Below are 26,167 nucleotides of genomic sequence, written 5' to 3'. Positions count from 1 at the left end.
GAGCTGATTTTCAGGGAATGGCATATAGATAAGGTGATTAGTTTGTCTAATGTTCTTTACAGTCTTATTAAACCCCCAAAGGAGAATAAGAATGCCAAATCAATGACAATGATCTCAGTTAAAGGGGAGAGAGGCTAAAAAGTTTGTGAATTGTAAAACATGGACACTCTTAACAGAAAATAAGAGATAATGTATGTTCCTACTGAAGATGACGGCAGACAACATGTATATTGTTTCTCTGTTGAGAAAGACTATTGCTTCAGAAATAACTATCAGGAGAGGATTATGGATTAATTAGTGGTTGGCAGATTTGCCTTTGAAAGCTTATCTTTCTAAGATTTCCGTTTTCACAGAAGAAAATCCTGGAGAAGGACTATGATTGACTGGCAGAAGTACATATGAGAATGGAGCAGATATAGCACCGTTCATGGAAGAGAGTGTTTATGAACAACTTGAAAATCTAAAGGTGGAAAAAGCCATGGGACCATCCCAGGATATTGAGGGAGCTCAGGGAAGTTCTGGCGGGTCCTCTTAAAGATTTAATAAATCCTTGGAGACGAGGGAGGTTCCGTGGGATTGGAGAAGAACGGATGTGGTCCCTCTTCACAAAAATGGTGACAGAGAAGAAACTGGAAACTACAAGCCGGTAAGCCTCACTTCAGTTATTGAAAAAGTAATGGAAGCGATGCTGAATGAAAGGATAGTGAATTTCCTGGAATCCAATAAGTTGCAAGATCCGAGACAACATGGTTTTACCAAAGGTAAATCATGCCAAACGAATCTCATTGAATTCTTTCACTGAGTGACCAGAGAATTGAGTCAAGGACGTGTGATAGATGTAATCTACTTAGATTTCAGCAAAGCCTTTGACACGGTTTCTCATAGGAGGCTCTTGAATAAACTTGACAGGCTAAAGATAGGACACAACGTGGTGAACTGGATGAGCAACTGGTTGAGACAGACGCCAGAGGGTGGTGGTTAATGGAATTCACTCGGAGGAGGGAAAGGAGTACTGGAGTGCCTCAAGGATCTGTATTGGGGCCGATTCTGTTCAATATATTTGTGAGTGACATTGCAGAAGGTTTAGAAGGTAAAGTTTGCCTCTTTCTGGATGATACCAAGATTTGTAACAGAGTGGACACCCCAGAGGGAGTGGAAAACATGAAAAAGGATCTGCAGAAGCTAGAAGAATGGTCTAATGTTTGGCAATTAAAATTCAGTGCAAAGAAATGTGAAGTGATGCACTTAGGAGTAGAAATCCATGGGAGACGTATGTGTTAGACGGTGAGAGTCTGATATGCACAGACAAGGGATCTTGGGGTGATAGTATCTGAAGATCTGAAGGTGATGAAACAGTGTGACAAGGCGGTGGCTGTAGCCAGAAGGTTGCTGGACTGTATAGAGAGAGGTGTTACCAGCAGAAGAAAGGAGGTGTTGATGTCCCTGTACAAGTTGTTGGTGAGGCCCCACCTGGAGTATTGTGTTCAGTTTTGGAGGCTGTACCTTGCAAAGGATGTAAAAAGACTTGAAGTGGTGCAAGGAAAAGCTACAAAAATGCTATGGGATTTGCGTTACAAGATGTATGAGAAAAGACTTATTGACCTGAACATGTATACCTTGGAGGAAAGGAGAAACAAGGGTGATATGATACAGACGTTCAAATATTTGAACGGTATTAATCCGCAAACAAACCTTTTCTGGATACGGGAAGGCGGTAGAACTAGAGGACATGAATTGAGGTTAAAGGGGGGGGCAGACTCAGGAAAAATGTCAGGAAGTATTTTTTCACGGAGACTGTGGATACTTGGAATGCCCTCCCACGGGAGGTGGTAAAACGATAACAGAATTAAAAAGTGTGTGGGATAAACACAAAGGAATCCTGTTCAGAACGAATGGATCCGCAGAAGCTTAGCGAAGATTGGGTGGCAACACTGGTAATTGGGAAGCAAAGCTAGTGGTTAGGTATTCATATAAAGTAGCACATACAATGAGTTTATCTTGTTGGGGCAGACTGGATGGATCTTGATCTTAATTGTATATTGGAATGATTTATCGTATTTTATTCTTGTCCCTGTGAAATTATCTTCAGCTATTACAAGCTGCCTGAAACACCAGGAAAAGGTTATTGCAATAATCGAGCTGTGAGATAAGGGCATGAAAAAAAACCTCTTAGTGAAGGTTTCGTGAAGAGATGATGTACGGACACGACTAATCAGAGCTTATAAAAATAGTGTTGAAGCAGCACTGAGAAATGGGAATGGTAGGAAAGAGTGGAGTCAAAAGTGACAATTTTTGGAGTGGAGGAGTGGCCTAGTGGTTAGGGTGGTGGACTTTGGTCCTGGGGAACTGAGTTCGATTCCCACTTCAGGCACAGGCAGCTCCTTGTGACTCTGGGCAAGTCACTTAACCCTCCATTGCCCCATGTAAGCCGCATTGAGCCTGCCATGAGTGGGAAAGCACGGGGTACAAATGTAACAAAAAAAAAAAAAAAAGAGTGGAGTCAAAAGTGACAATTTTTTTTAATTAATTAATTTATTTATTTTTAGAGTAGAAGAAAACTGTATAGGGAAACCCGCCATATTAATGGAAGGGTCATGTCAGGGGCCGCTGTATGCGCATGGAGTAAGGCTTGCGTCTTCACAAGATTCAGCTTCAATTTCATGGATGAGAACCAGCTGGCCACAGAAGGTTATCATTAAGAGTGGCTATAAAAGAAAACTTGGTAGTGTCCAAAGGTGCCACTAGTTGAAAATCATCTGCGTACACAAAGGCAGTTAAGCCCAGGGAGTGAACAACAGATAGAAGTGGCGCCATATAGATGTTAAACAAAGTACAGGCTAGAAGGGAACCTTGTGGAACCCCACAGGACTGTAAGTAAGACTCAGAGGGTGAAATGTTCCATTGAACATAGTAATGTCTGTCAGAAAGTAGTCCTGGAACCAACAGAGGGCAGTATCATTGATGTCCAGATCAGATAGATGTTATAGGAGAATGGTATAATCTACCAGGTCGAACACAGTGGACAAATCAAGGGGTGACTAGCTTATTCTGATTGAAGTAGCGAAAAATGGTGGTTATCAGACCTATGAGAGCAGTTTCTGTGCTATGTGAAGGTCGTAAACCCATCTGGTGAGAATGAAGGGCATGAACTGTAGTTAAGAGCAGAGATGGCATAACTTGGGATCCTTGCTTTTGGGGAGATACAAGCAGTTTTCCAAGGCAGGGCTATAGAACCCCATCAATAGCAGAAAGTCTGTGAGGGAATCTGTGGGTCCGTTAGATCACGAAGGAGATAAAGGGGCACTCAGGGAGGACAAGGCCATAGCGGTGAAACTGAATGAATTCTTTGCTTTGGTCTTTACGGAAGAAGATGTAAGAGATCTGCCTGAACTGGAATTTGTTTTCAAGGGTGATGATGCAGAGGAACTGAAAGAAATTTTGGTGAAGCTGGAAGATGTACTGAGCCAAATTAACACATTACAGAGTAGTAAATCACCTGGACCGGATGGCATACATCCAAGGGTACTCAAAGAAATCAAGCATGAAATTACTGACCTGCTGTTAGTAATGTGTAACCTGTTGTTAAAATCGTCCATAGTACCTGAAGACTGGAGGATGGCCAATGTGACGCCGATTTTTTAAAAGGGATCTAGGGGTGATCCAGGAAATTATAGACCGGTAAGCCTGACATCGGTGCTGGGCAAAACAGTGGAAACTATTATAAAGAATAAAATTACAGAACACGGTTTAATGGGACAGAGACAGCATGGGTTCAGCCGAGGGAAGTCTTGCCTCGCCAATCTGCTTCATTTCTTTGAAGGCATGAATACATACGTGGATAAAGGTGAGCCGGTTGATGTAGTGTATCAAGATTTTCAGCGAGCATTTCATAAAGTTCCTCATGAGAGACTCCTGAGAAAATTAAAGAGCCATGGGATAGGTTCTGGTGTGGACTAGGAATTGGTCAATGGACAGAAACCACAGGGTAGGGTTACATTGGTCATTTCTCTCAATGGAGGAGGGTGAACAGTGTCGCAGGGATCTGTACTGGGACCGGTACTATTTAACATTTATAAATAATATGGAAATTGGAATGATAAGTGAGGTGATCAAATTTGCAGATGATACAAAACTATTCAAGGTTGATAAAACACGTGCAGACTGTGAATATTGCAAGAAGACCTTAGGAAATTGGAAGACTAGGCATCCAAATGGCAGATGAAATTTAATGTGGACATTTGCAAGGTGATGTACATTGGAAAGAATAATCCGAATCATAGTTATCTGATGCTAAGGTCTACCTTGGTGATCAGCGCTCAAGAAAAAGATCTGGGTGTCGTTATAGATAATACGCTGAAATCTTCTGCTCAGTGTGAAGCAGCAGTGGCCAAAAAAGCAAAAAGGATGCTAGGAATTATTAGGAAAGGGACGGTGAATAAGAATGAAAAGACTATAATGCCTTTGTATCGCTCCATGGTGCACCCACACCTTGAGTACTGCATTCAGTTCTGGTTGCCGTATCTCAAAAAAGATATAGCGGAATTAGAAAAGATTCAAAGAAGAGTGACCAAAATGATAAAGGAGATGGAACTCCTCTCATATGAGGTAAGGCTAAAGAGGTTAGGGTTCTTCAGCTTGGAAAAGGGACGGATGAGAGGAGATATGATTGAGGTCTACAAAATCTGAGTGCTGTAGAACAAATATAAGTAACTTGATTTTTCACTTGTGGAGTGGAGGAGTGGCCTAATGGTTAGAGCACTGGTCTTGCAATCCAGAGGTGGCCGGTTCAAACCCCACTGCTGCTCCTTGTGATCTTGGGCAAGTCACTTAACCCTCCATTTCCTCCTGGGACAGAGAAATATCCAGTGTACCTGAATGTAACTCACCTTGAGCTTCTACTGAAAAGGGTGTGAGCAAAATCTAAACAATAAATAAATAAAAGTACAAAGAGTAGGGGACACTCAAGGAAGTTACATGGAAATACTTTTAAAAGAAATAGGAGGAACTCTTTGTCGGAGGATGTGGTAACAGCGATTAGCGTATCTGGGTTTAAAAAAGGTTTGGACAAATTCCTGGTGGAAAAGTCCATAGTCTGCTATTGAGGCAGACATGGGAACCAACTGCTTGCCCTGGGATTTATAGTATGGAGTGCTGCCACGATTTGGGTTTCTGCTTGGCAACTGTGAAAACAGGATACTGGGCTAGATGGACCATTGGTCTGACCCAGTATGGCTACTCTTATGTTCTTATGAGGTCAGAATGCGGTGAACCAGAGTGACGAGGCTGTGATAAGGAAGTGAATTTTTTTTTAAACAAAATAGGAGGGGAGAGGATCCAGGGGAAGGTAGTCGTCGTCAGTCTCTGAAGGGCTAGTTGAGCTATAAGAGTGAGAATGGGGGGAGGGAGATAGAGTAGCAAGAAATCAAGGGGAGAGGGAGAAGGGAAATGGAAGGCTAGAGTTTCAAGGGAGGGGTGACAGAGAAAAGAAGCGCATGGAGGGAAAAAGAGGAGTGAAACAACACAGCCAGGCCACTGCCTTTGTTACCTAGGGCCAGATGCACAAAACTTAACGAGCCATTAATGAGCAAGTAGTAAACCCTGGCATGCACTAACGGCTTCTCCGAGCCATTTTCCGATCACGGTAGCAGCTAACAAAAACAGAATGCAGATGATCCAAAGGCTATTATAATGAGATGCACTACGGTTTTCCGATCCCCTTACCTTGAAAAACCTAACGGGAGGTCTACACCTCTCGTTCGGGCAAATCGGAAGAAAAAAATATCGTCAGGGACATCCTTTTTTGGACGTCTTTCACCTGAAAAAAAAAAACCCCACTTCAAAGATGTTCTTTTTGGACTTCCTTCACTTAATAAAAACCTGTGCTGCCCGAAAGGAAGGCGCAGCGCCGCTCACCCCCTCCACGGCCTGCTGCAGGAATGCTCCGATGCGGCTCTATCGTAGCAGGAGAGTGCAGTTGAGGACGTCCATCCAAAAAGACATCCTTTTTGGATGTCCTCTCCTCCCCCCCCCCCCCCCCCCAATAATAAAAACATCCTTTTTGGACGTCCTTCACTCAGCTGAGACCTGGAAATCTCTGAGCCAATCACAGCGCGTTTAGCTCAGCTAAATGCATTGTGATTGGCTCAGAGCCTTCAAAGGTCTCTCAGCTGAGTGAAGCACGTCCAAAAAGGACGTTTTTATTATTGGGGGGGGGGGGGGGGGGGGAGGACATCCAAAAAGGATGTCTTTTTGGATGGACGTCCTCAGCTGCACTCTCCTGCTACGATAGAGCCGCATCGGAGCACTCCTGCAGCAGGCCATGGATGGGGTGAGCGGCGCTGCATCTTCCTTTCGGGCGGCAGAGGCGTATTTGGCATGCGCAGAGCAGCCAGCATAACGCTTGGCTGATCTGCACATGCTCGACCGACCATTTACTGATGGAATAGAGAATGCAAGTGAGCTACAACGAGCAGCTCATTTGCATTCCTTTTCCTTGATGCATGCCCGTTCCTCACCGATTCGCTAAGGGAATCGGTAAGGGAAGGGCTTTAACAATTTTTTAGTGCATCTTGGCCCTAGACAGAGAAAAGGAAAGAGAAATCAGCAGGGATAGATTGCTGTAGTTAGGAAAGCTCAGCATCTGTCAGTGAGACAGAGCAGGTCAAGGTGAAAGTGAAGTAACAGGTCACAGATAAGGAACTGTCTACTCTGAATACAGCGAATATTTAAGAGGACTACATGGAAAAAGGGCGGAAGCATTAGATGAGCAGCGGCAGTAGAAGTGCTAGAGCATAATGGGATTATTTTGAGGAACCTCGTCCAAAAAGGTTGAGGCAGGGTGGGGGAGTGTCGCAGGGCGGGCCTACGACCCTGGAAAGTAGGAATCACATTAAAAGATGGCATAGGTGTAGGGAAAGACATGAGCGCTGGAGGGCCAGGGAGGGAAAGAAGAAGAGAGAAATGAAAACAGACAGCAGCATAAAAACACTAGGGCAAGGGACCAGGAAATGCGCGCACTCATGTGTGCACAAAGGATTGCATCCAGGGGGTGGAGCCTAATGGGCCATGGGTCAGCGAGAGGTACAGCAACAGCACAGGGATTCCTGAAAAGCAGCACACAATCATCAGGCAATTCTAACTAAAGTAGTAGCGGCTACATTGGACCAAGGCTACCACTCTTGCAGCACAGTTACTCACAGCCCAAATGGATTGTTAGCAGAAAGGTCCTTTAAGTCCACTGCCTCCCTGCTTCATCAGGCTCAGTTAATGATCATGGCAGAAGCACAGAAATGCAGAAAACATTATTCTCGATCCTCCGAGAGACCAACAACTGGCAGGAAATATGTGATGCATTCCTAGTCCAACAAATGGAATTATATGTCTCATGATAGTACCATCTGTGATTTCAGCTCTAATGGAAACAGCAGTATCCTTCAAGTACACACTAGTGAGTCTATTATAGCTATTATATGATATGCATATAATTAGTAAGCAACTGGAACAGGTTCTTTCTTCTAAAAATAGCAGCATTCAAGAAAAGGGAGGAAAGCTGCTGTATTATTAAAATATCATGTCATGTGATGTTTCTATTTCTTTCTTGCGTTGTTATTTTGCAATAAAGTTTTGTTAAAACAAGTACTGGAAGACACTAAAATTGATTATTTCAGTTGTGATCTGGAAATGTTTACTCAGAGGGAGGGTATCAGTCAACTTCATATATTAAAGAACTTCCTTTAAACATAGTTGTCAATTTCAGGATATTAAAAGTATATAAAGTTTGATGCAGTTCTTGAAATTTCTACTTCACACCAAGTAATTATTTATTCTACTGTAATCAAAACTCATTTACATCATAATGCAGAATTGCCTTACAGCAAATAATTCTGTAAAAAAAAAAAAACACGGCTATAAAATAGGAAAATTATTTAGTTTATCTCATCCCAGTGAGTAAAGTGCATATGATTTCAATTCTATAACAAAACTTTGCGAATACTGTACATACCACTTCTTTAAGCTTTGCTTCTATTTCTTCAGATGTCAGCTTTTTACTTAATGGTGTTTTTCTTAACAGCATGTCACAGTAATTGGCAAGCAGTTCAGGGCATTTTGACTCAGGCTGTGTTTTCAATCCCACCCTAATTGTGGTAAAACAGATTCAAGATTAATTAATAGTATCATCAGGTGCACTATAGATAAAAATGCATTTTGCTCACACCTTTTTCCAATGTGAACACCAGATACAGTAGTTACTTAGAACATTGTTTTCCAGGCACATAGTGGGGATACAAAGCGAGCTCATATGGCCAAAAGAAAAGCTAGGAAATAGCTGAAAGCTATATAAGGTCTAGAAGAACTTAAAGGTGATGGCTGATGTGGGGGAAGAGGAGGAGATACAAAAAAGGACGCAGTTATCCATGCCCTGCATGCCACTTGTTAATTCACACAATTTGATGCTAATGCTATTGCTAGGAAGGAAAGGCACCTGTGAGTATACATGTGTTCAACAAACTGCTGCAAGATGCTGAGAACAAATTTCAAGTGGCGACTTTTCCATGGTACACCTGATCAGGTTGTAAGGCAAACTAGTTGAAAAACACCAATTAAAATATCTACATCCTGATTTATCTAGGGCTTTCCTCCAACTTTTACAAAATGGAAGAATACCCTTGAAAAACCAGGTCCATAGGCTATTAGGCTAGTGCTTTGAGTAGTATCCTAATATTTTTTAACACATGAATGCTGTTTGTAACACAAACTTGTAAAAGGCATTTAAAATATATAATAACTATGGGCAGTAGAATATGGGCACAACCATGAGCCTTAAGACCAGGGCCTAAAAGAATAAACAAGTTAATTAGCCTGTGTGACTTTAGAAATATGAGATGCTGAAGACACCCTTTGTTCTGGGAAAAGAGAAGTACCAAAAGGGTGCAGGCATTTGAGAGAAAAGAGAAGTCATAAAAACCTCATAAACAAGATAACGTGGTTTAATAACCTAAGGGGAATAACATAAGGGAAAAAGAGAACTGTATGGACCTCTGTGGAAAGTACCCAGTAAAAATGGGAAATAACTTGCAGAAGTAAATTAATTATTAGCTTTTCAATTTTAGTATATAAGCATCTTGATCAGAGTATTACTTTGGAGAAGAGAGGCTGGCGAACACTTTTGTGTAGTAGTTCCGTTCTCCCATTGAGAAAATCATTGTATCTGTATTGTGTAAGTAATAAAAAAAATTGCTTTTCTCAAACGTGGTCTTCCTAGTCTTTTATCACTCCAAATTGTGGGTGGCTGGTACATAGGAATTTGGGGTGGTGGTAAAAAGACTAGACTAAATTAAAAACAGGGTCATATAGGAAAAATATTTCAAACATGCCCCTGAGAAAACATCTGGTATCAGGTAAGGACAACAAAAATAGATATATAAATTACATTAATTTTTTCATCAAAATATATTTGAAATGAGGAAACATCCTATGGACAAACTTGGTATACATTATGTTTAAATGTGTCCTAAGAAGTCATGTGATGCTGTGTTATGAAGTGGGCATGAATGCATGAGGTCAGCTCCCAGGCCCTCATCCTGAATCCTATCCCTCGGACTATTTTTACTCTTAACATTGCTTTAATATTGCACAAGACCATTAGGAGACTCTTCATTCTTCTCTTACCTTGAATCTGCTTAAACTATGGCTGCGAAACCAGCCAGAAAAAGAAGGGGGAAAAAAGCCACAGCATGGAAACCAAGATGGTAGAAACTGAACTTGGTAGAACTCCAGCTGTGAGCTCAGTCTAGGTGGCCAAGATAGTATCAGAAGTACAGCTGGTGTTCGAGTCCACTATGGAAGGCCAATTACAAGACATTAAACAAGAATAGACTCGCTGGATGCCAGGATGGGAACTATGCAGAGACTTTGTGGCATACCAACAATGGGTCTCTGATTTAGAGGACCAAGTGAAGCAGATCTTGTCTGTCCAGACTACCATGCAGGCAAGGTTGGCACAGCTCGACAGTAAATTGCATGACCTTGAGATTAGCTCTCACCTCTATAACCTGCATTTGGTGCATCTACCTGAATCAGTCCGGGATGGCAAGCTTCAAGGATTCCTTGAGAACTGGTTAGTACACTCTCTACAATTACCATCTATAGTAGCACCCCAACGCATAGAAAGGATGCATCGATTGGGCTTGAAAGAAACCAGCTTCCACCTGTACAAGAGTAGTCATTTTTAAATTACTAAACCATGCCCACAAAGTAGAAATTATGCGTGCCTTTTGGGCAAAAGAACCAGTACATTATGAGAACCACACAATTTTATGTTTCCAAGACTTTTCTGCCATGGTGGCCGCCAGGTGTAAAGAATTTACTACTGCATGTGCATTATTTACATCAAAAGAAAACTCCCATTTGCATTGCTCTACCCAGCTCATTTGCAGATACACCGGGATGAAAAGGTAAAATTCTCTGACAAAGCACCAGAGGCGCTGCACTATGCAAACCAACTGAATGAACTGACAATTGCTTCTGAAACACGAACAACCTTTAAATTTGGTGGCAGAACTGGAGGTTAGATAGGTATCCTGCTCACTACTGAAGACTGCTTTTCAGCTCAGCATTTTGAAAGAAAAGCGGCTGTCTTGGTTTGATCATAAGGCCATTCTGTTCGTCTTTGAAGGCCATTTTGGGATCCTCCTTTATATGGGTCCTTTTTGACTGTTCAGTTTTATGTCGTCTCCTGAATTTTGTCAGTAGGATGGATCACTTACATTTCTGTTGGTCAACGCATGCTGTGTTACCTGTGTTTCAGGACAGCACAGTTTCAATTGGCTTCATTATATTGTTTCATTGAAAGTGTATATTGCCCACTTTTCTACATTAATTTTTCTGTAGGTGCAAGGTTCTCTTTTTTGGTTGTTACTATTTATAGTTTATGGAAGATTATGAACAATATCTGCATAGTATTACTGTTCCATATGACTAGTTGGCATATTTATTAGATTTTTCTTAGAGACACTTGTCTTCTCCTATGTTCTTTACCTTTGTAATAGGGGTTCTTAATTTTCCCCTTTTGAAATGTTAGAATTTTAAGAACATGCGCATTGCCATACTGGGACAGATTGAAAGTTCATGAAGCCCAGTATCCTGTTTCCAACAGTGGCCAATTCAGGTCACAAGTGCCTGGCAAGATCCCAAAACAGTAAAACAGATTTTACGCTGTTTATCCTAGAAATAAGCAGTGGATTTTCCCAGGACCACCTTAGCGCCTTATGGACTTTTCTTTTACGAAATTATCCAAACCTTTCTAAAACCCTAAGCTGCTTTTACCACATTCTCTAGAAATGAATTCCAGAGTTCAACTGCACATTAAGTGAAGAAATATTTTCTTCAGTTTGTTTTAAATTTACTACTTAGTCCTACTAGTCCTGGTATTTTTGGAAAGAGTAAACAAGTGATTCATGTCTACCCATTCCACTCCACTCAGTATTTTATAGACCTCTATTATATCTCCCCTCAGCTGTATCTTCTCCAAGCTGAAGACCTCTAGCTGCTTTAGCCTTTCCTCATAGGGAAGTCGTCCCATCCCCTTTACGTTTTCATCACCTTTCTCTGTACCTTTCTAATTCCGCTATATCTATTTTGAGATGCAGTGACCAGAACTGCACACAGTATTCAAGGTGCGGTCACACCATGGAGCGACACAAAGGTATTATAACATTGTCATGTTTGTTTTTCATGCCTTTCCTAATAATTCCTAACATTCTATTTGCTTTCTTAAGCTACAGCTGCAAACTGAGTAGAGGGTTTCAACTTAAAAACAATGACACCTACAGCCTTTTCCTGAGCAGTGACTCCTAATGTGGAGCCTTGCAACATGTAGCTATAGTTTGGGGTCCTCTTTCCCACATGTATCACTTTGCACTTGCTCACATGAAACATCATCTGCTGTTTGGATGCCCAGTCTCATAAAGGTCCTCTTTCAATTTTTCACAATCCTCTTGTGATTTAACAACTCTGAATAACTTTGTGTCATCACCAAATTTAATTACCTCACTAGTTATTCCCATCTCTAGATCATCCTATATAATAATTCTCACCTCCAACGTTCTACTCTTGCTGCCTGTGTCCGTGGTTCCTTCGGAGTTGCTGAGCTAGGCTCCGAAGTCAGGCTGACGTCACCGTTGCAATTATGCTGTGAACTTCAGAACCCGCGAAAAAAGAAAAAAAAAACATTCCATGCCTCACAGCTGATCCATGTCCAGCGACCCTCCTCTCTCCCCTGTCCCCCTGCAGCCACCCATGTCCAGCAACCCTCCTCTCTCCCCTGCCCCCCCCTGCAGCCACCCATGTCCAGCGACCCTCCTCTCCCCCTGCAGCCACCCATGTCCAGCAACCCTCCTCTCTCCCCTGCCCCCCCTGCAGCCACCCATGTCCAACGACCCTGCTCTCTCACCTACCTCCCCTCCAGCCACCCAGGTTGTGTAGCGAATTCTTTGGGGCAGGCAGGAAAGATCCCCGGTCCTGCCTGCCTGCTGCTGGCGCTGACCCTCCCCTGCTGCCGGATCGCTGTTCAAAATCGCCGACACTTACTAGGGCGGCCTCCAAGACTAAAGCAGAAGTCTCGCGAGTCTGCCATTGGAAGTCTCGGCGACCATTTTGAACAGCGATCCGGCAGCGGGGGAGGGTCAGCGCCAGCGGCGGGCAGGCAGGACCGGGGATCTTTCCTGCCTGCCCCGAAGAATTCGCTACACAACCTGGGGGGAGAGGAGGGTCGCTGGACATGGATGGCTGCAGGGGAGAGAGGATGGTCACTGGACATGGGTGGCTGCAAGGGGGCAGGGGAGAGAGAAGTGTCGCTGGACATGGGTGGCTGCAAGGGGGCAGGGGAGAGAGGAAGGTCGCTGGACATGGGTAGCTGCAGGGGGGTCAGGGGGAGAGGAAGGGGGTGGGGGGATCCTCAGACCATAAAGGGGGGGAGGGGGTCCTGAGAGAGGGGGGGTGGGGGCACACACTCACTCACTGTCTCTCACATACTCTCTGACACACTCTCTATCACACACACACAGACACTCTGTCTCTCTCTCTCTCATTCTGTCTGACACACACACTCCATCTCTCACACACACACTCTCTCTCTCTCTCTCTCTCTCTCAAACATACACTCCGAGAAAAACCTTGCTAGCGCCCGTTTCATTTTTACTACTTTATAAATATGTTAAAAAGTAGCTGTCTGGAACCCTACTATCTACCCTTCTCCAATGAGAATACTGACCATTTAACCCTACTCTCTGTTTTCTATTTTTTAACCAGCTTTTAATCCACAATATAGTAACATAGTAACATAGTAGATGACGGCAGAAAAAGACCTGCATGGTCCATCCAGTCTGCCCAACAAGATAAACTCATATGTGCTACTTTTTGTGCATACCTTACCTTGATTTCTATCTGTCATTTTCAGGGCACAGACCGTACAAGTCTGCCCAGCACTATCCCTGCCTCCCAACCACCGGCTCTGGGACAGACCGTATAAGTCCGCCCAGCAATATCCTCGCCGCCCAACCACCAGCCCTGCCTCCCAACACTGGCTCTGCCACCCAATCTCAGCTAAGCTTCTGAGGATCCATTCCCTCGGAACAGGATTCCTTTATGTTTATCCCACACTTTTGAATTCCGTTACCGTATTACATAGTATATGATATTACCTCCTGTCCCATGACTTTTGTCAAATGCATTTTGAAAATTTAGACACACAGTATCGACCGGCTCACCTTTATCCCCATGTTCATTCACCATATCAAAGAAGTATAGTAGATTGGTGAAGTAAGATTTCCCTTCACTAAATCCATCTTGGCTTTGTTTCATTAATCCATGCTTATGGGTATGTTCTGTAATTTTGTTCTTTATAAACAGGCACCGACCCAAGTCAGGCTCACTGGTCTATAATTTCACAGATCATCTCTGGAATCCTTTTTAAAAAGTGGAATTACATCAGCCACCCTCCAGTCTTCTAGTAAGTACCATGCTGGATTTTAAAGATAAAAGTTAAATTTACAAGTCTATCAATACTCTGGTATGTATACCATCCAGTCCAGGGGATTTGCTACTCTTCAATTTGTCGATATCTTCCAGGTTTACAGAGATTTGTTTCAGTTTCTCTGACTCATCAGCATTGAATACCATTTCTGGCACTGGTATCTCTTCGAAGAAACCAGAGAAGTAGAGGATAACACACTGACTTCCACACAGAGAGTATTGTCAAAAGTGTTTTTGATGATACTCCCAGTGACGAACTCAGTGTGTTATCCTCTACTTCTCTAGTTTCATAGGACTCTCGTAGAGGTTACATTCCTGTTCTCCTTTGGACTACAGGTATCTCTCCTACATCTTCCTCGGTGAACGCCGAAGCAAAGAATTCATTTAATCTCTCCACTATGGCCTTAACTTCCCCGAGCGCCCCTTTTACCCCTTGGTCATCTAGCGGTCCAACTGATTGTTTTACTGGCTTCTTACTTCTAATACACCTAAAAGAGTTTTTACTACTAATTATAGTTTGAGAGTGAAATTTATGATTGGTTTCCCCAAGGAAGGATCTCGCAATGACTTCTGTCCTGAAGCAGACAGTTATTGCTAGTAGGAAGGTTGGGAGAAGGGAGGCGGGAGGGGGGTCTTTGGGAGGATTAAGAGAAGGAATAAGCATCTTAAAATGCTATGCTGGTTTACTTTTATGTCTTGGCAGTTTTTTTATCCTTCTTTTTCTTTGCTCTTTCTTTGCTTTATTTTTTGTTCGTTTTTTCTAGTTACCCATTGCATAGTAACCAGCAGAACTATACACTCCAGGTTTTATCAACTGCATTGTTTATCACAGGGAGGTCGATGGCTGGGGCAGCCTCCTTACTTTTTATTAATGATACTCTCCTTTTTCGGTTTTTTTTAAAGAATTGTGGGATCAATGGTTTCCTTGCAAATATTTTCTTGGAATGTGGGTGAAGTGATGTCTCCAATAAAAAGACAAAAACTTTTACTAATGTAGAACTGAAAGAAAACGGACATCGCACTATTACAGGAAACACATTTGTCAATGGAAGAATGTCAATTCCAAAAGTGGTGGGTGGGCACTATAGTAGAATCCCCAGCTGCACAACATAAGGCAGGGGTTCTTCATTTAGTTAAGTTTGAATGTACAGATTCATTTTGTTATTCATGGCTCTGACGGTCATTTTATCATCACACAGATGTCTTTGGAAAGGCAGTCGTTGATTTTATATAACATCTACGCTTCCAACTTATATAATAAATATTTTTTCTTCAAGCTGATAAAGGCATTGCTTCCTTTTTTAGACTCTCTTATTATAATTGGCGGGGAATTTAATACAGTGTACGATCCAGTGCTGTCAAATCTTATCCAAAGTTTCATAACACAGTTGTTTATTCTAAGGGCCGACCCCTGCTCTGCAGTACCATTGACTTAGTAGATGCCTGGAGGGTCCTCCACTCTGTTGAACAAGATTTTTACCCATTTGTCTCATGACAACTCTACCAAGTCCAGAATAGATTATTTACTAATCTCCAAAGCCTTATTTTCTGAATTGTCATCAGCTTCTATTGGTCTTTACAATTTCGGATCATGCTCCGATTTGGATTCGCATAGAATTTAGCCCCCCCCCCCCCCCCCCAAGGGAATGTTCTCCTCAATGGAGGTTCCCATTAGCTCTTTATTGGGATCAAACGTTTTGTACTTTTTTTGCATGAAAAACGGGAGGACTTTAAGACTCATAATAGCATACATATACATAATCAACAAATCGCAACTCTATGAGGACAGAACAAAAGTAGTTCTCAGGGGGAAATCATAGTGTATGCATCTAGTAGAAGAAATTGAGAGAACAGGAGATAGAGACACGAACGCCAAGTGAGAAAAGACAGGATTCTGTTTGTACAACATCCTACTGCTATTCATAAACAGAATCTCCTGGCAACTCAAGCAGCCTTGAATAAACTTTTAGACCAGAGGGCTGCTAAATCCCTGTATATTACAAATATCAGCTCTTCTTCCATGGGAGTATAAGTGGCAAATTGTTGGCCCATTTGGTGAAGAACAAAGGCCCCTCAAAAACTTTACAAATTCAGGGCCCCGATGGTCATACGGTAAATTCAGACACTGCAATTAATATGATCTTTAAACATTATTAGGAGTCTTTTATGCACCAATGGTTGGCGATTCTTTGGAACCATGTATTTGGAAAATTTAAATTTACCTAAGATTTCCAATGCACAGCAGGTGCTTTTGAATACGCCTCTCTGAGGGGAAACTTGCGTTAACATTGCAACAACGCACTTTACATAAAGCACCAGGCTGAATTTATTCATAAACTTTTCTGATAAAATTGGGGCTCCACTGCTAAATCAATTTATCTACATGGTTCAAACTGAAGTTATATCCAAATCTTTAAAAAACACACAAATGATTGTTCTACTGATACTTGGGCGTGACTCGAGTTCTCCAGATTCTTACTGTCCAATTTCTCTGTTGAACTTTGACAATAAGGCCCCCATTTATCAAGCAGCACAAGCGGCTGTCTCATGGTAATACCGACAAATCCCATTTAAAGTGAATGAGCTTTGTTGGCATTACCGCACCGACAGCTGCTAGTGTGGCTTGATAAAAGGGGGCCTAAATCAGCTAGACCAAGTTTTACCTAGCTTTGTGGATGAGTCCCAGGTGAGTTTTCTATAAGGGCATTATGCCACCAAGAATATTTGGACTATTTGACTTCCCTGGAGGAGGTGCACAGGCGGGGAATACCTTCTCTACTCATTTGTTTTGATGCAGGGAAGGCATTTGACAATATTATCTGGGATTTTTTTTTCCCCGTGGTGCAGCATTATGGGATAGATAGTTTCTTTAGAGATTCAGTAGCTATGTTATATTCAGATTAAGTCTGTACCAAATATTCATATTTGATTCAGCCCTGAATGCATTATTCATATTCGGCTGAATGGTGATTTAAATTCAAATATGAATAATCTGGTGCTCTATGGTGCTAAATCCTAATGAAATAAACACTTGATCTCTAATTTCACACTAGCCAAGTTGTTAGAATCCTTAGTTGCTTCTCAAATAATGCAGTTTTTTGGATTCCTTTCAAAGTTTGCATAATTCTCAACATGGGTTTAGACCATGCATAGTACCGAATCTTTACTCCTTACTTTGGCCTCCAAAGTTAAATCTTTTATTAAGTCAGAAAATGTCTTCTGTTCCTTTACAATTTAATATTTCTGGGGCATTTAATACGGTGGATCATGAATTGCTTGTAGAAAGGTTGACTGAGATGGTTTTGCAGGATAAATTTTAGAGTGGATTACAAAATGGAGTTACAGCATGAAGAAGACTGAATTTTTTAGATCTTGGGCCCCAAAATATGGAGTTCCCCAGGGCTCCCTGTTCTCTCCAATTCTTTTTAAAGTGTTTATGAGTTTCTTGGGTGCTTTTAAGGAATCCTCACAATGTTTAGTTTTATCTACTCAAAGATGGGTTTCAAAAATTTTATTAAAACTGAATACAGTGCACTCCATTTAAGTGCACGTTGGATAAGCGCATGCTCTGTTTAACCACATGCCGTACTTCGGTCCTGTTTTAGGTGCCATCAGTTTCTATGGGGACAAACTTCAGTTTAGCGCACCACTGATAAGTGCAAGATTCGCTTATATGCATGGTTTAAGACCGCATCTCTGCAGGAAAGACTCCGCATAAGCGTGCGCACAAAATATGAAAGCCGATTGACGCGTGACAATTGGGGCGGTAAATTTGAAATCTCGTTGGTTAACTGCCACAGGCAGAAGAAGCGAAAGAATGTTGTTAGAGTGTACACTGGAGTCGTCGTCATCGCGCAACTGTAAGACTAACACTGGCTGAACGAATAGAAGTTCTTAAAAAATTAGAAAACAAATGAAGTTAAGCATCTATTGCTAAAGAATGTGTCAATCCCAGTCAAATTTCACGTATCTTGAAGCAGAAAGATCAGCTTCTGGAAGACTGGCAAAACAATATGAATCCACACTGGAAACGAAAACGGGCGGGAAAAGCTGAGGCGGTAGAAGATGCTCTTCTTTGGTGGTTTTCTCAAGTCAGGAGCAGACAGTTTCCTGTCAGTGTTCCACTGCTTATGGAGAAAGCTAATCAGCTAGCTGAAAGTCTTGGACTAACTGAATTCAAAGCCACTGTTGGATGGTTGGAAAGATGGAAGGAGAGGAACAACATAAAATTCAAGAAACAGCATGGTGAAAAACAAGACGCTGATGACTTTGGTGCTGAAAATTGGAGGAGTGGCTTAGTGGTTAGGGTGGTGGACTTTGGTCCTGGGGAACTGAGGAACTGAGTTCAATTCCCACTTCAGGCACAGGCAGCTCCTTCTGACTCTGGGCAAGTCACTTAACTCTCCATTGCCCCATGTAAGCCGCATTGAGCCTGCCATGAGTGGGAAAGCGCGGGGTACAAATGTAACAAAAAAAAAAATTGGGTTGTTTCAGTTCTTCCTACCATCTTGAAAGAGTTTGCACCTCGTGACATTTTCAATGCTGACGAAAACGGACTCTACTGGCGAGCGATTCCTGACGGAACACTTGCATTCAAACAAGCCGAAAATACATGAAGTAAAACGTCAAATGACCGACTGACGATCCTCCTTTGCTGCAATATGCATGGGAGTGAGAAGTTGGAACCACTCGTCATTGGAAAGAGCCAACAGCCCCATTGCTTCAAGAATGTTAAGTGCCTTCCTGTGTCATACGAGGCTAACGCAAATTCATGGATGACTGGGGGAAAGAGCAAACAGCCCCATTGCTCCAAGAATGTTAAGCGCCTTCCTGTGTCATACGAGGCTAACGCAAATTCATGGATGACTGGGGAAATTTGGAAGCAGTGGCTAAAGAAGTTGGACACTAGAATGCGGGCACAAAAGCGTCAGATTTTGTTGCTTTGTGATAATTGTGCTGCACACAGGGATGATGTCAGGCTGTCTAACGTCAAGGTGGTCTTCCTGCCACCAAACACTACCTCTCTGATCCAACCTATGGATCAGGGCATAATAGCCAATTTCAAACAACATTATCGGGCTCTTGTACTACATCGTCTGATGAGCACTGTGGATGACCAGACTGGCAAGGATAAACATGCTGTTGAACTGGCTCGTAATCTATCGCTCTTGGATTCCCTACATATGCAGAAAGAAGCCTGGCATCATGTTACACAGGCAACCATTGTGAACTGCTACAAGCGGGCAAGCTTTGTTGGGGATGTGGAGAGGGACGAAATAGATGCAGCTGTTGCAAACGCGTCAGATGAACAGGTTATTGACATCCTAGCTGCTGTTACTGAAGATGAGTTTCATCACTACGTAGCTGTTGATTACGATCTACAAACAGCTGATGACTGATGTCCAGATATGCGCCTACACGGAGGCAATGGCTGATGATAAAATGAGCAGCAAGGCAGATGCTGACGAAATTCAACAACCTCCTGTCAGTTTTGCAAGAGCGCTGGAGAGTCTCAACAGCATGCAGGCCTATCTGGAGGCCACCGGATGTCAGTGCTATAACAGTTTTTACCGTCTGGCAGACGTAGTCTATGGAACTCACAGACTCAAGAGTGTACATCAGTTAACAGAGACTGTATACTGTACATATAAACAGTACTGTACATATGTTTATCAGATGTCAAGCTTCTTTTTTGGGTCACAACGGTTAAGTGTACGCTCCGGTTAACTGCATGTATTTCTTTGGTCCCAGATCCTTGCACTTAAGCGGATTGCACTGTACTACCAAAACTAAGTTGTTCTATTTTGGTATTCCGATTTCAGGTATTCCTAAGCCTAGGAGAGGAACTGTCTTTTAAAGTTTCTTCAAGGGTTTAGTGGTTTATTCTAGATTCTGAGCTGACTCTGGAAAATCAGGTGAATAATTTGAGTAGGAAGTTTTTTTTTAATTATAAATTACATCAATTAAGGACAGTGAGGTCATTATTTTATCAGAAGGATTTTCGGGTCTTGGTGCAGGCACTGGTTTTGACTCAGCTTGATTACTGCAGTGTTCTATATGCTGGTTTACAGCATAAATTTTTATATAAACCCCAACTTCTTCAGAACACTGGGGCTAAATTAATTTATAGACAGAAAAAGTTTGATTGGGTATCCACGTTATTAAGTAAATTGCATTGGCTGCCCATTGTGGCCCAGGTGGAATTTAAGGTAGCATGTTGGGTATATAAAATTATTTCAGGAAATTGGGCACTCTTACTGAATTGTTAACTTTCTCTTTCTTAAGAATGAGCTCTTGTTTTAGTTCTATGCTTAAATTGGGATTTCCGTTGGTCAAGAATATTAAACTAAAGCGATTTCATGCAAGTTCTCTCTCTTATTTGTCAAGATAGATATGGAATATGGTACCTTTGCAAATTAAGAGCCCTGTTTACTAAGCTGCGCTGGTGTTTTTAGTATGTGCTAATTTTTAATGCATGCTAAAAAAGCTAGCACACCTTAGTAAACAGGGCCCTAGGTCTTTATGTAATTATCTTCAATTTCATAAAGATTTAAAAACCTCTCTTTTTAGTAAATTTTATTATTTTAATTAGTGAATTTTAATTTTTGAATTTTGCATCTTTCTTAAGGGCAATTTACTTGTCTTTAGGGATTTGCTGTGTTACCTACTTTGATTCCTGGGTAGATGTATGTGGGATATAAGTACCAGAATATAGAATAGGAGCTGTGTAAAGGAATGCACTACTGACAGCTGAGCAGTAGGGCAGAAATATCAATGGGAAGTACGACAGGAGTGACTTTTCCTGGAGGTTAGAAAGAATGCAAAGTCAGCCAAAAGGAAGAGGAAAAATAAGAGCATCCAGAGGAAAAGCCTCAGAAGCCGTTGGAGTGATTCAACCAGAAAACCACGGAGAAGCATGTGCAGAAAAAGGGCTACTATTTTAAATCTCTGGTTAGTTGTCTCTAACCCTCAAACCATCATCCTCAAAGAGGTTTGCAAGGCAGTGATTCTTTCAGGCCATATAGGTAAATCTTGAAGACAGTATAGATCACAGTAGCACCTTATGCTAGAGAAAAAAAGCAAAACATAGCTATGAATATATCCCCAAAGATGACCTGCTTAAGAGATAAACTCAAATTAATAATCTCAACATACATTTAAATTTCTGCATACAAGTGAGGGATTTTTTCCAGGAAATGGAAGTAACAGGGTTGTCAGTGTCAGCACTCCACAAATCACTGGCTAAATGAGGACCCTCAAAGAGTTATGCAACTATTAAATCTAGTTGGGAACAAGAGTCAGGAAGGTCCCTGGGGGGATGGGAGGTCGGACTCACGTTGAAAAATATCCCTACCTTGAGTTTGGATGAACGATTGAAAGAATGTGGATATAGAGTAACCATGCAGGCTTATATGTCGGGACAGCAGAGATCCCATGTAGTCCCTTCACAAAGAGCTGGTTGCATAAAATGTAATCAAGAACCACATACACTTTTTCATGCATTCTGGGCATGCCCACAGGTGAGGACTTTCTGGGAGAGAGTTAGTAGAGATATGGCCCTATTATTAGGGAAGCTAGTGATAGGAACTTGGGATCATTTTGTTCTAGACACACAGAGGGCCTTTAGGACACACTCTGCAGGTGCACGTCTTTTATACCGAAAACTGAGCTTGGTAGCTCGGAAGACCATCTTATAGCACTGGATGGTATCGGAAGCACCGGCATATTGGCACTGGAGGAACCAGGTGAATCTGTTAGCAACTTGGGAAGCGAGAGAGGCACAAGGCTCCCCGAAAAGACACGCATGATATGTACAGATTTGGGACCCCTATTTGAAAGCGTTGAGCCCCAGAGGACGCAGCCAGCTCCTTATTAGGAGTACCATCAAGCCCTAGAGTTAAGAAAGTAGGCCTGTGTGCCTAAATAGCTTAACCCATAAGCCTAGTTGGGAGAGGGGGAGAACACGCCTGGACTATCAGAGTACAAGTTTACGCGAATAGTTAGAGAGAAGGAAGAAAGTAGAGGATGGGAGAATTCAGACAAAAGGGGAGGGGGGAGGAAATGTTGAAAAGAATTATTTGGATGTTACATTTTCTGATTATTTACAATGTTCCGGTTTTGGATTTATAGTGAAAAGTACATGGAATATGTCAGATGTTAACCTGATGCAGAATCAATAAAAAAAAGTTGAAACAAATTTCTGCAAACAATAAATGCTTTGGGGGTTTTTTTGGACCATCTCATTTTCTGTTCCTGGGTCACCTAGTTTATCATTGGTCCATTGTATTTTTAAAGTTTTTCTTTAGCATTTAAAACAAGATTTTTAATTTTAAGCACTCTTCAATTTTCTTTATAAGATAGGTATATGGGATTCTAGTTAGTGCATGTAACTGTAGAATTCCTTCCAAGCTGGTAGTCAGTTAGCCACATACAGGTAAATATTGATTTGGCAATTGGCTTTATTGATAGCCAATAGATTTCTGCTGTGTTATCTAGGTTTCAATGATAAAGCCATGTAAAGGACTATAAAATCTAGTCAACAAATTGCTGGATGTGAAAGTCTGGCCCAAAGGCTTTGAATACACCTATCTTAAAGTACTCAACCACCAAGCTTAAAGTAGTGTTGTCAAACTTGAGAGATACAGAGTAATACAAATAAGGTAGAAAATATTTTTTAATTTTATATTTCTGCAATTTTACAAATAAAGTCACAAGCACAATTATCTTGTTACAGCAAGAGAAGGTCAAAGAAAACTCAAAAAGAGAAAAAATAATTTTACAATAAGTAATAAGCCTTGACAATCTCTACTAGTTCACCAAATATGAGAGAATCCAACTCACACATCAAAGAATGAGGAGTGTAGCCTAAATCAGAATAAAAAAAAAATACTGAAAACTGTTATGGTTCAAAAAAAATATACCCAGCATTTTGATATTTAATATTCGCAAGGAAAGTTCAAGAACTGCTTCCTCCTCTTCTGCATGGATTTAACTACATCTGGAGAGATCCGTACATGACAACCCAAAAAAAAGAGGTCATCTTTATTTCTAACAAACTTCTTCAGCAAGCAATCAATCAGAGTGAAGAGCTCATGTTATTAACAGAGACATTTGACCAAAATCATGATCTATCCCAGAAAAATGCAGTTACTTACCTGTAACATGTGTTCTCCAAGGACACCAGGATAGAAATCCTGACAGATGAGTTGTCATCCACAGCCTGAGCTGGAACTTTTCTCCAGCATAGAGACAGGGTTTTTGAGAATGCTCAACTGTACATATTCCCATCTGCCGCTATCACATTTCAATCCTTAGTAGAATACAATTCCTCTGAGAAAGCAAAGATACTTACCTGTAGCAGGAATTCTTCGAGGACAGCACGCCACTTATTTTCACATGCGGGTGACGTCATCCACAGTACCAGATGCTTAAGACACACTCACACCGCGCATGTGCAAATGCGTTCCTGCCTGACTCACGAGCATGGGACCAATTAGTACAACAACATAGCAAATAAGAAAACTCCAAGGGGACGTGGAAAGGTATGTGAGAATAAGTGGCCTGCTGTCCTCAGAGAATACCTGTAACAGGTAAGTATCTTCACTTTCTCTGATGACAAGCAGACCAGTTAATTCTCTCATGTAGGAATCCCTAGCTACCAGACTCACAAACAACATTAGGACAATAGGAACTCGCAACGGCAATTGCAAAGAAGTCAATTAACCTGAAACCATATACATCCTGGTTGTGAGAATGCAGGTTGGAACAGTTTAGTCCAGAAACTTGTGGGTTACATCCATCAACCAGTGGATGGAGATAGAGAACCAAAGTAGTCTGTGGTCCTTTAAGAGTATCCTGCAGCCCTGGAACCTTCAGTATTTCGAATGACAAAGCAATGGTGGTGACACACACAAAAAGCATGTTACATAAACATTGAAAGGTCAAAGAATATACAGCTAGCCCATTCCTGCAAGGCATATATTATAAAGGTCCAGAACATGAAACAAGGGAAAGATAAAGGGCCAGGTTGCTTGGAGCAGAAACTAGTATCTATGTATGACTAGAGATAGTACAGTACAAAGTAGGCATTTGAAAATAGAGTGATAGCCAAACTACAAAGAATGCAGTAGGATTGAAAACCCCCAACTAGGTGGGCTAGTCAAAACAGCCCTAATGGCAGACCTATGACCTTTTTGTTTGTTTTTGTTAGGTAGAGAATATGTCACAAAAAGAGAGATCCAAAACCTGTTGAAAAGTAATCTGCTGTAGCATATGAGTGGCAAAAAAAACCCTCAAAAAACAAAAACAAATCAAGAGAAGATAGAAAGGGCAGTTTCTAGACTGATCTGTTGGGGCTAAAGGAAAGAAAATTATCAGGTAAGAAACAATTTTTTCTTCCATTTCGCCCCCCAGATCAGTCCAGAAACTTATGGGATATAGAAAAGCAGTTCACAACTAGGGGAGGAAAGAATCCTGAATAAGGAAGAGAGACTCCCAGAAGTACCCAGGATATCTAAAGCTCCCAGAGATATGAACTGCAAAATAGAGGAAGGAGGCTGAAAGGTAGCCAAGGGAGTTGGCCAAGAATGGAAACTTGAATACTGTACTGGAGCACCCACTAAGACACTCTATTGGAAGATTGTGAATCAACCTTAAGGTTGGCCAAAACACACCCAAGAAATTTTTTATTATTTATTATTACATTTATATCCCACATTTTCCCACTGATCGTAGGCTCAAAGTGGCTTACAAAGTCTGTAGTGCAAGCTACAGTACAAGAAGAATAATTACGTGCTGAGGCCAGAATAGATGATATGAAGCAGAGTTTGGTCTGAGGGAAAAGTAACATACCCTATAGTGAGGAATGGCTATAAACTGGACCTCCTACACAAGATTAAGAGATGAAACCTCAAGCAACTAGGCGAGAACTACCAACAACAAGAACCTGGCTCATATTGTTTAACAATGAGGGCCAGGCAGAAAAGACTTGTATATGTGAAGATGAAATATTGTGTGCTAGTCAATGCTGAAAGGGTGTGAACCAGGAATAGACACGTAACTAACTGGCACAGGTACAGTAAACAATGGAGAAAGACTGAAAATATTATTTGAGAGTTCAAACCACTCAAAACAAATTAGATGAAAACAGAGAAAAATACCAGATGAACAATCAGGCTTAGGCCATGATATCAGACTAATAACCCCCCCCCCCCCCCCCCCCCCCCAGCATCTAGAGACTATAAGAAAATATATTGCCAGGAATCACTGGCTAAGTGGAATTAAGAAGAACTACTGGATGGGAGAGTATATCTACAGATTAGAGACAAAAGAGAGCAGAGAGCTCTGAAGCACAATCTGCAGTGAGTGGTTAAGATATAAATTACCAAAACAAAAATAGTTTGACAAATAATAAAGTTATAACTTGTTCACTCTTTCTGTATATAAAAAAATTAAGTAACTGAAACCTCAAGTCTCCTGGTAAGTTCCAGTGATTCCACTATTATGCTTACATTGTATTATATCTCTGTTATTTGAATTTCAGTGATATTAAATGTGTGCATTTTTTATCCTGTTTCATGGTAGTCTTATTATTAGGTTTCAGTATGCTGTTTTCAAGTTTTCCTCTTTCACTGTATTTGTGTTTATTCTTGTACATTTTACTATTGTTATGCTGTTAACAAAATTGTAAGTTTGATGTTAAACTGTACCTACTGTACATCTTGGATGAATCTCTTCATAAAGACGGTTAATAAATCCCAATAAATTTAATATACTACTTGTTCCCACTTTCTGACATGACATAGAAAAGAAATTGTATCGACTATTGGAGGACATTAGAGAAAGAAGAAATAGGTGGCTGTCATCCACCAGCAGCTGAACATAAAAAAACAATAACCCAGAGAAAGATAACTGGCAACATAAGCACTAAAAAGATTGTAAAATTAAAGTGGATGAGCCCAAGATCATCCTCATAGGGAAATACTGTAAAATAGTCACAGAGATAAGAGGAAAAAGTACAGCCTCTCTGAACAGAGTAGCACAGGCGTTTTTGAGATATGTATATTAGGCTAACCTGAAAAGTAATGAGAGAGGACTAGAGCAAAAAAAAAAAAAAAAAAAATCCCATAACGATCTT

The 26,167-nt window shown here is 41.4% G+C and overlaps 1 protein-coding gene across 1 annotated transcript in view; it reads right to left on the bottom strand.

Annotated features, from left to right (window-relative positions):
- CUL5 (cullin 5) overlaps positions 1 to 26,167 on the bottom strand; it is a 271,181-nt gene that overhangs the window by 78,716 nt on the left and 166,298 nt on the right. Inside the window, exon 12 of the mRNA XM_030200261.1 lies at positions 8,003 to 8,135. Coding sequence (XP_030056121.1) covers positions 8,003 to 8,135 — 133 coding nt within the window. The remainder of the gene's footprint in view (positions 1 to 8,002; positions 8,136 to 26,167) is intronic.

Source organism: Microcaecilia unicolor, chromosome 4, assembly GCF_901765095.1.
Source record: "Microcaecilia unicolor chromosome 4, aMicUni1.1, whole genome shotgun sequence".
Taxonomy (NCBI): domain Eukaryota; kingdom Metazoa; phylum Chordata; class Amphibia; order Gymnophiona; family Siphonopidae; genus Microcaecilia; species Microcaecilia unicolor.
The sequence above is the reverse complement of the archived record's forward strand: the minus strand, read 5'-3'. Positions and strand labels throughout refer to the sequence as shown.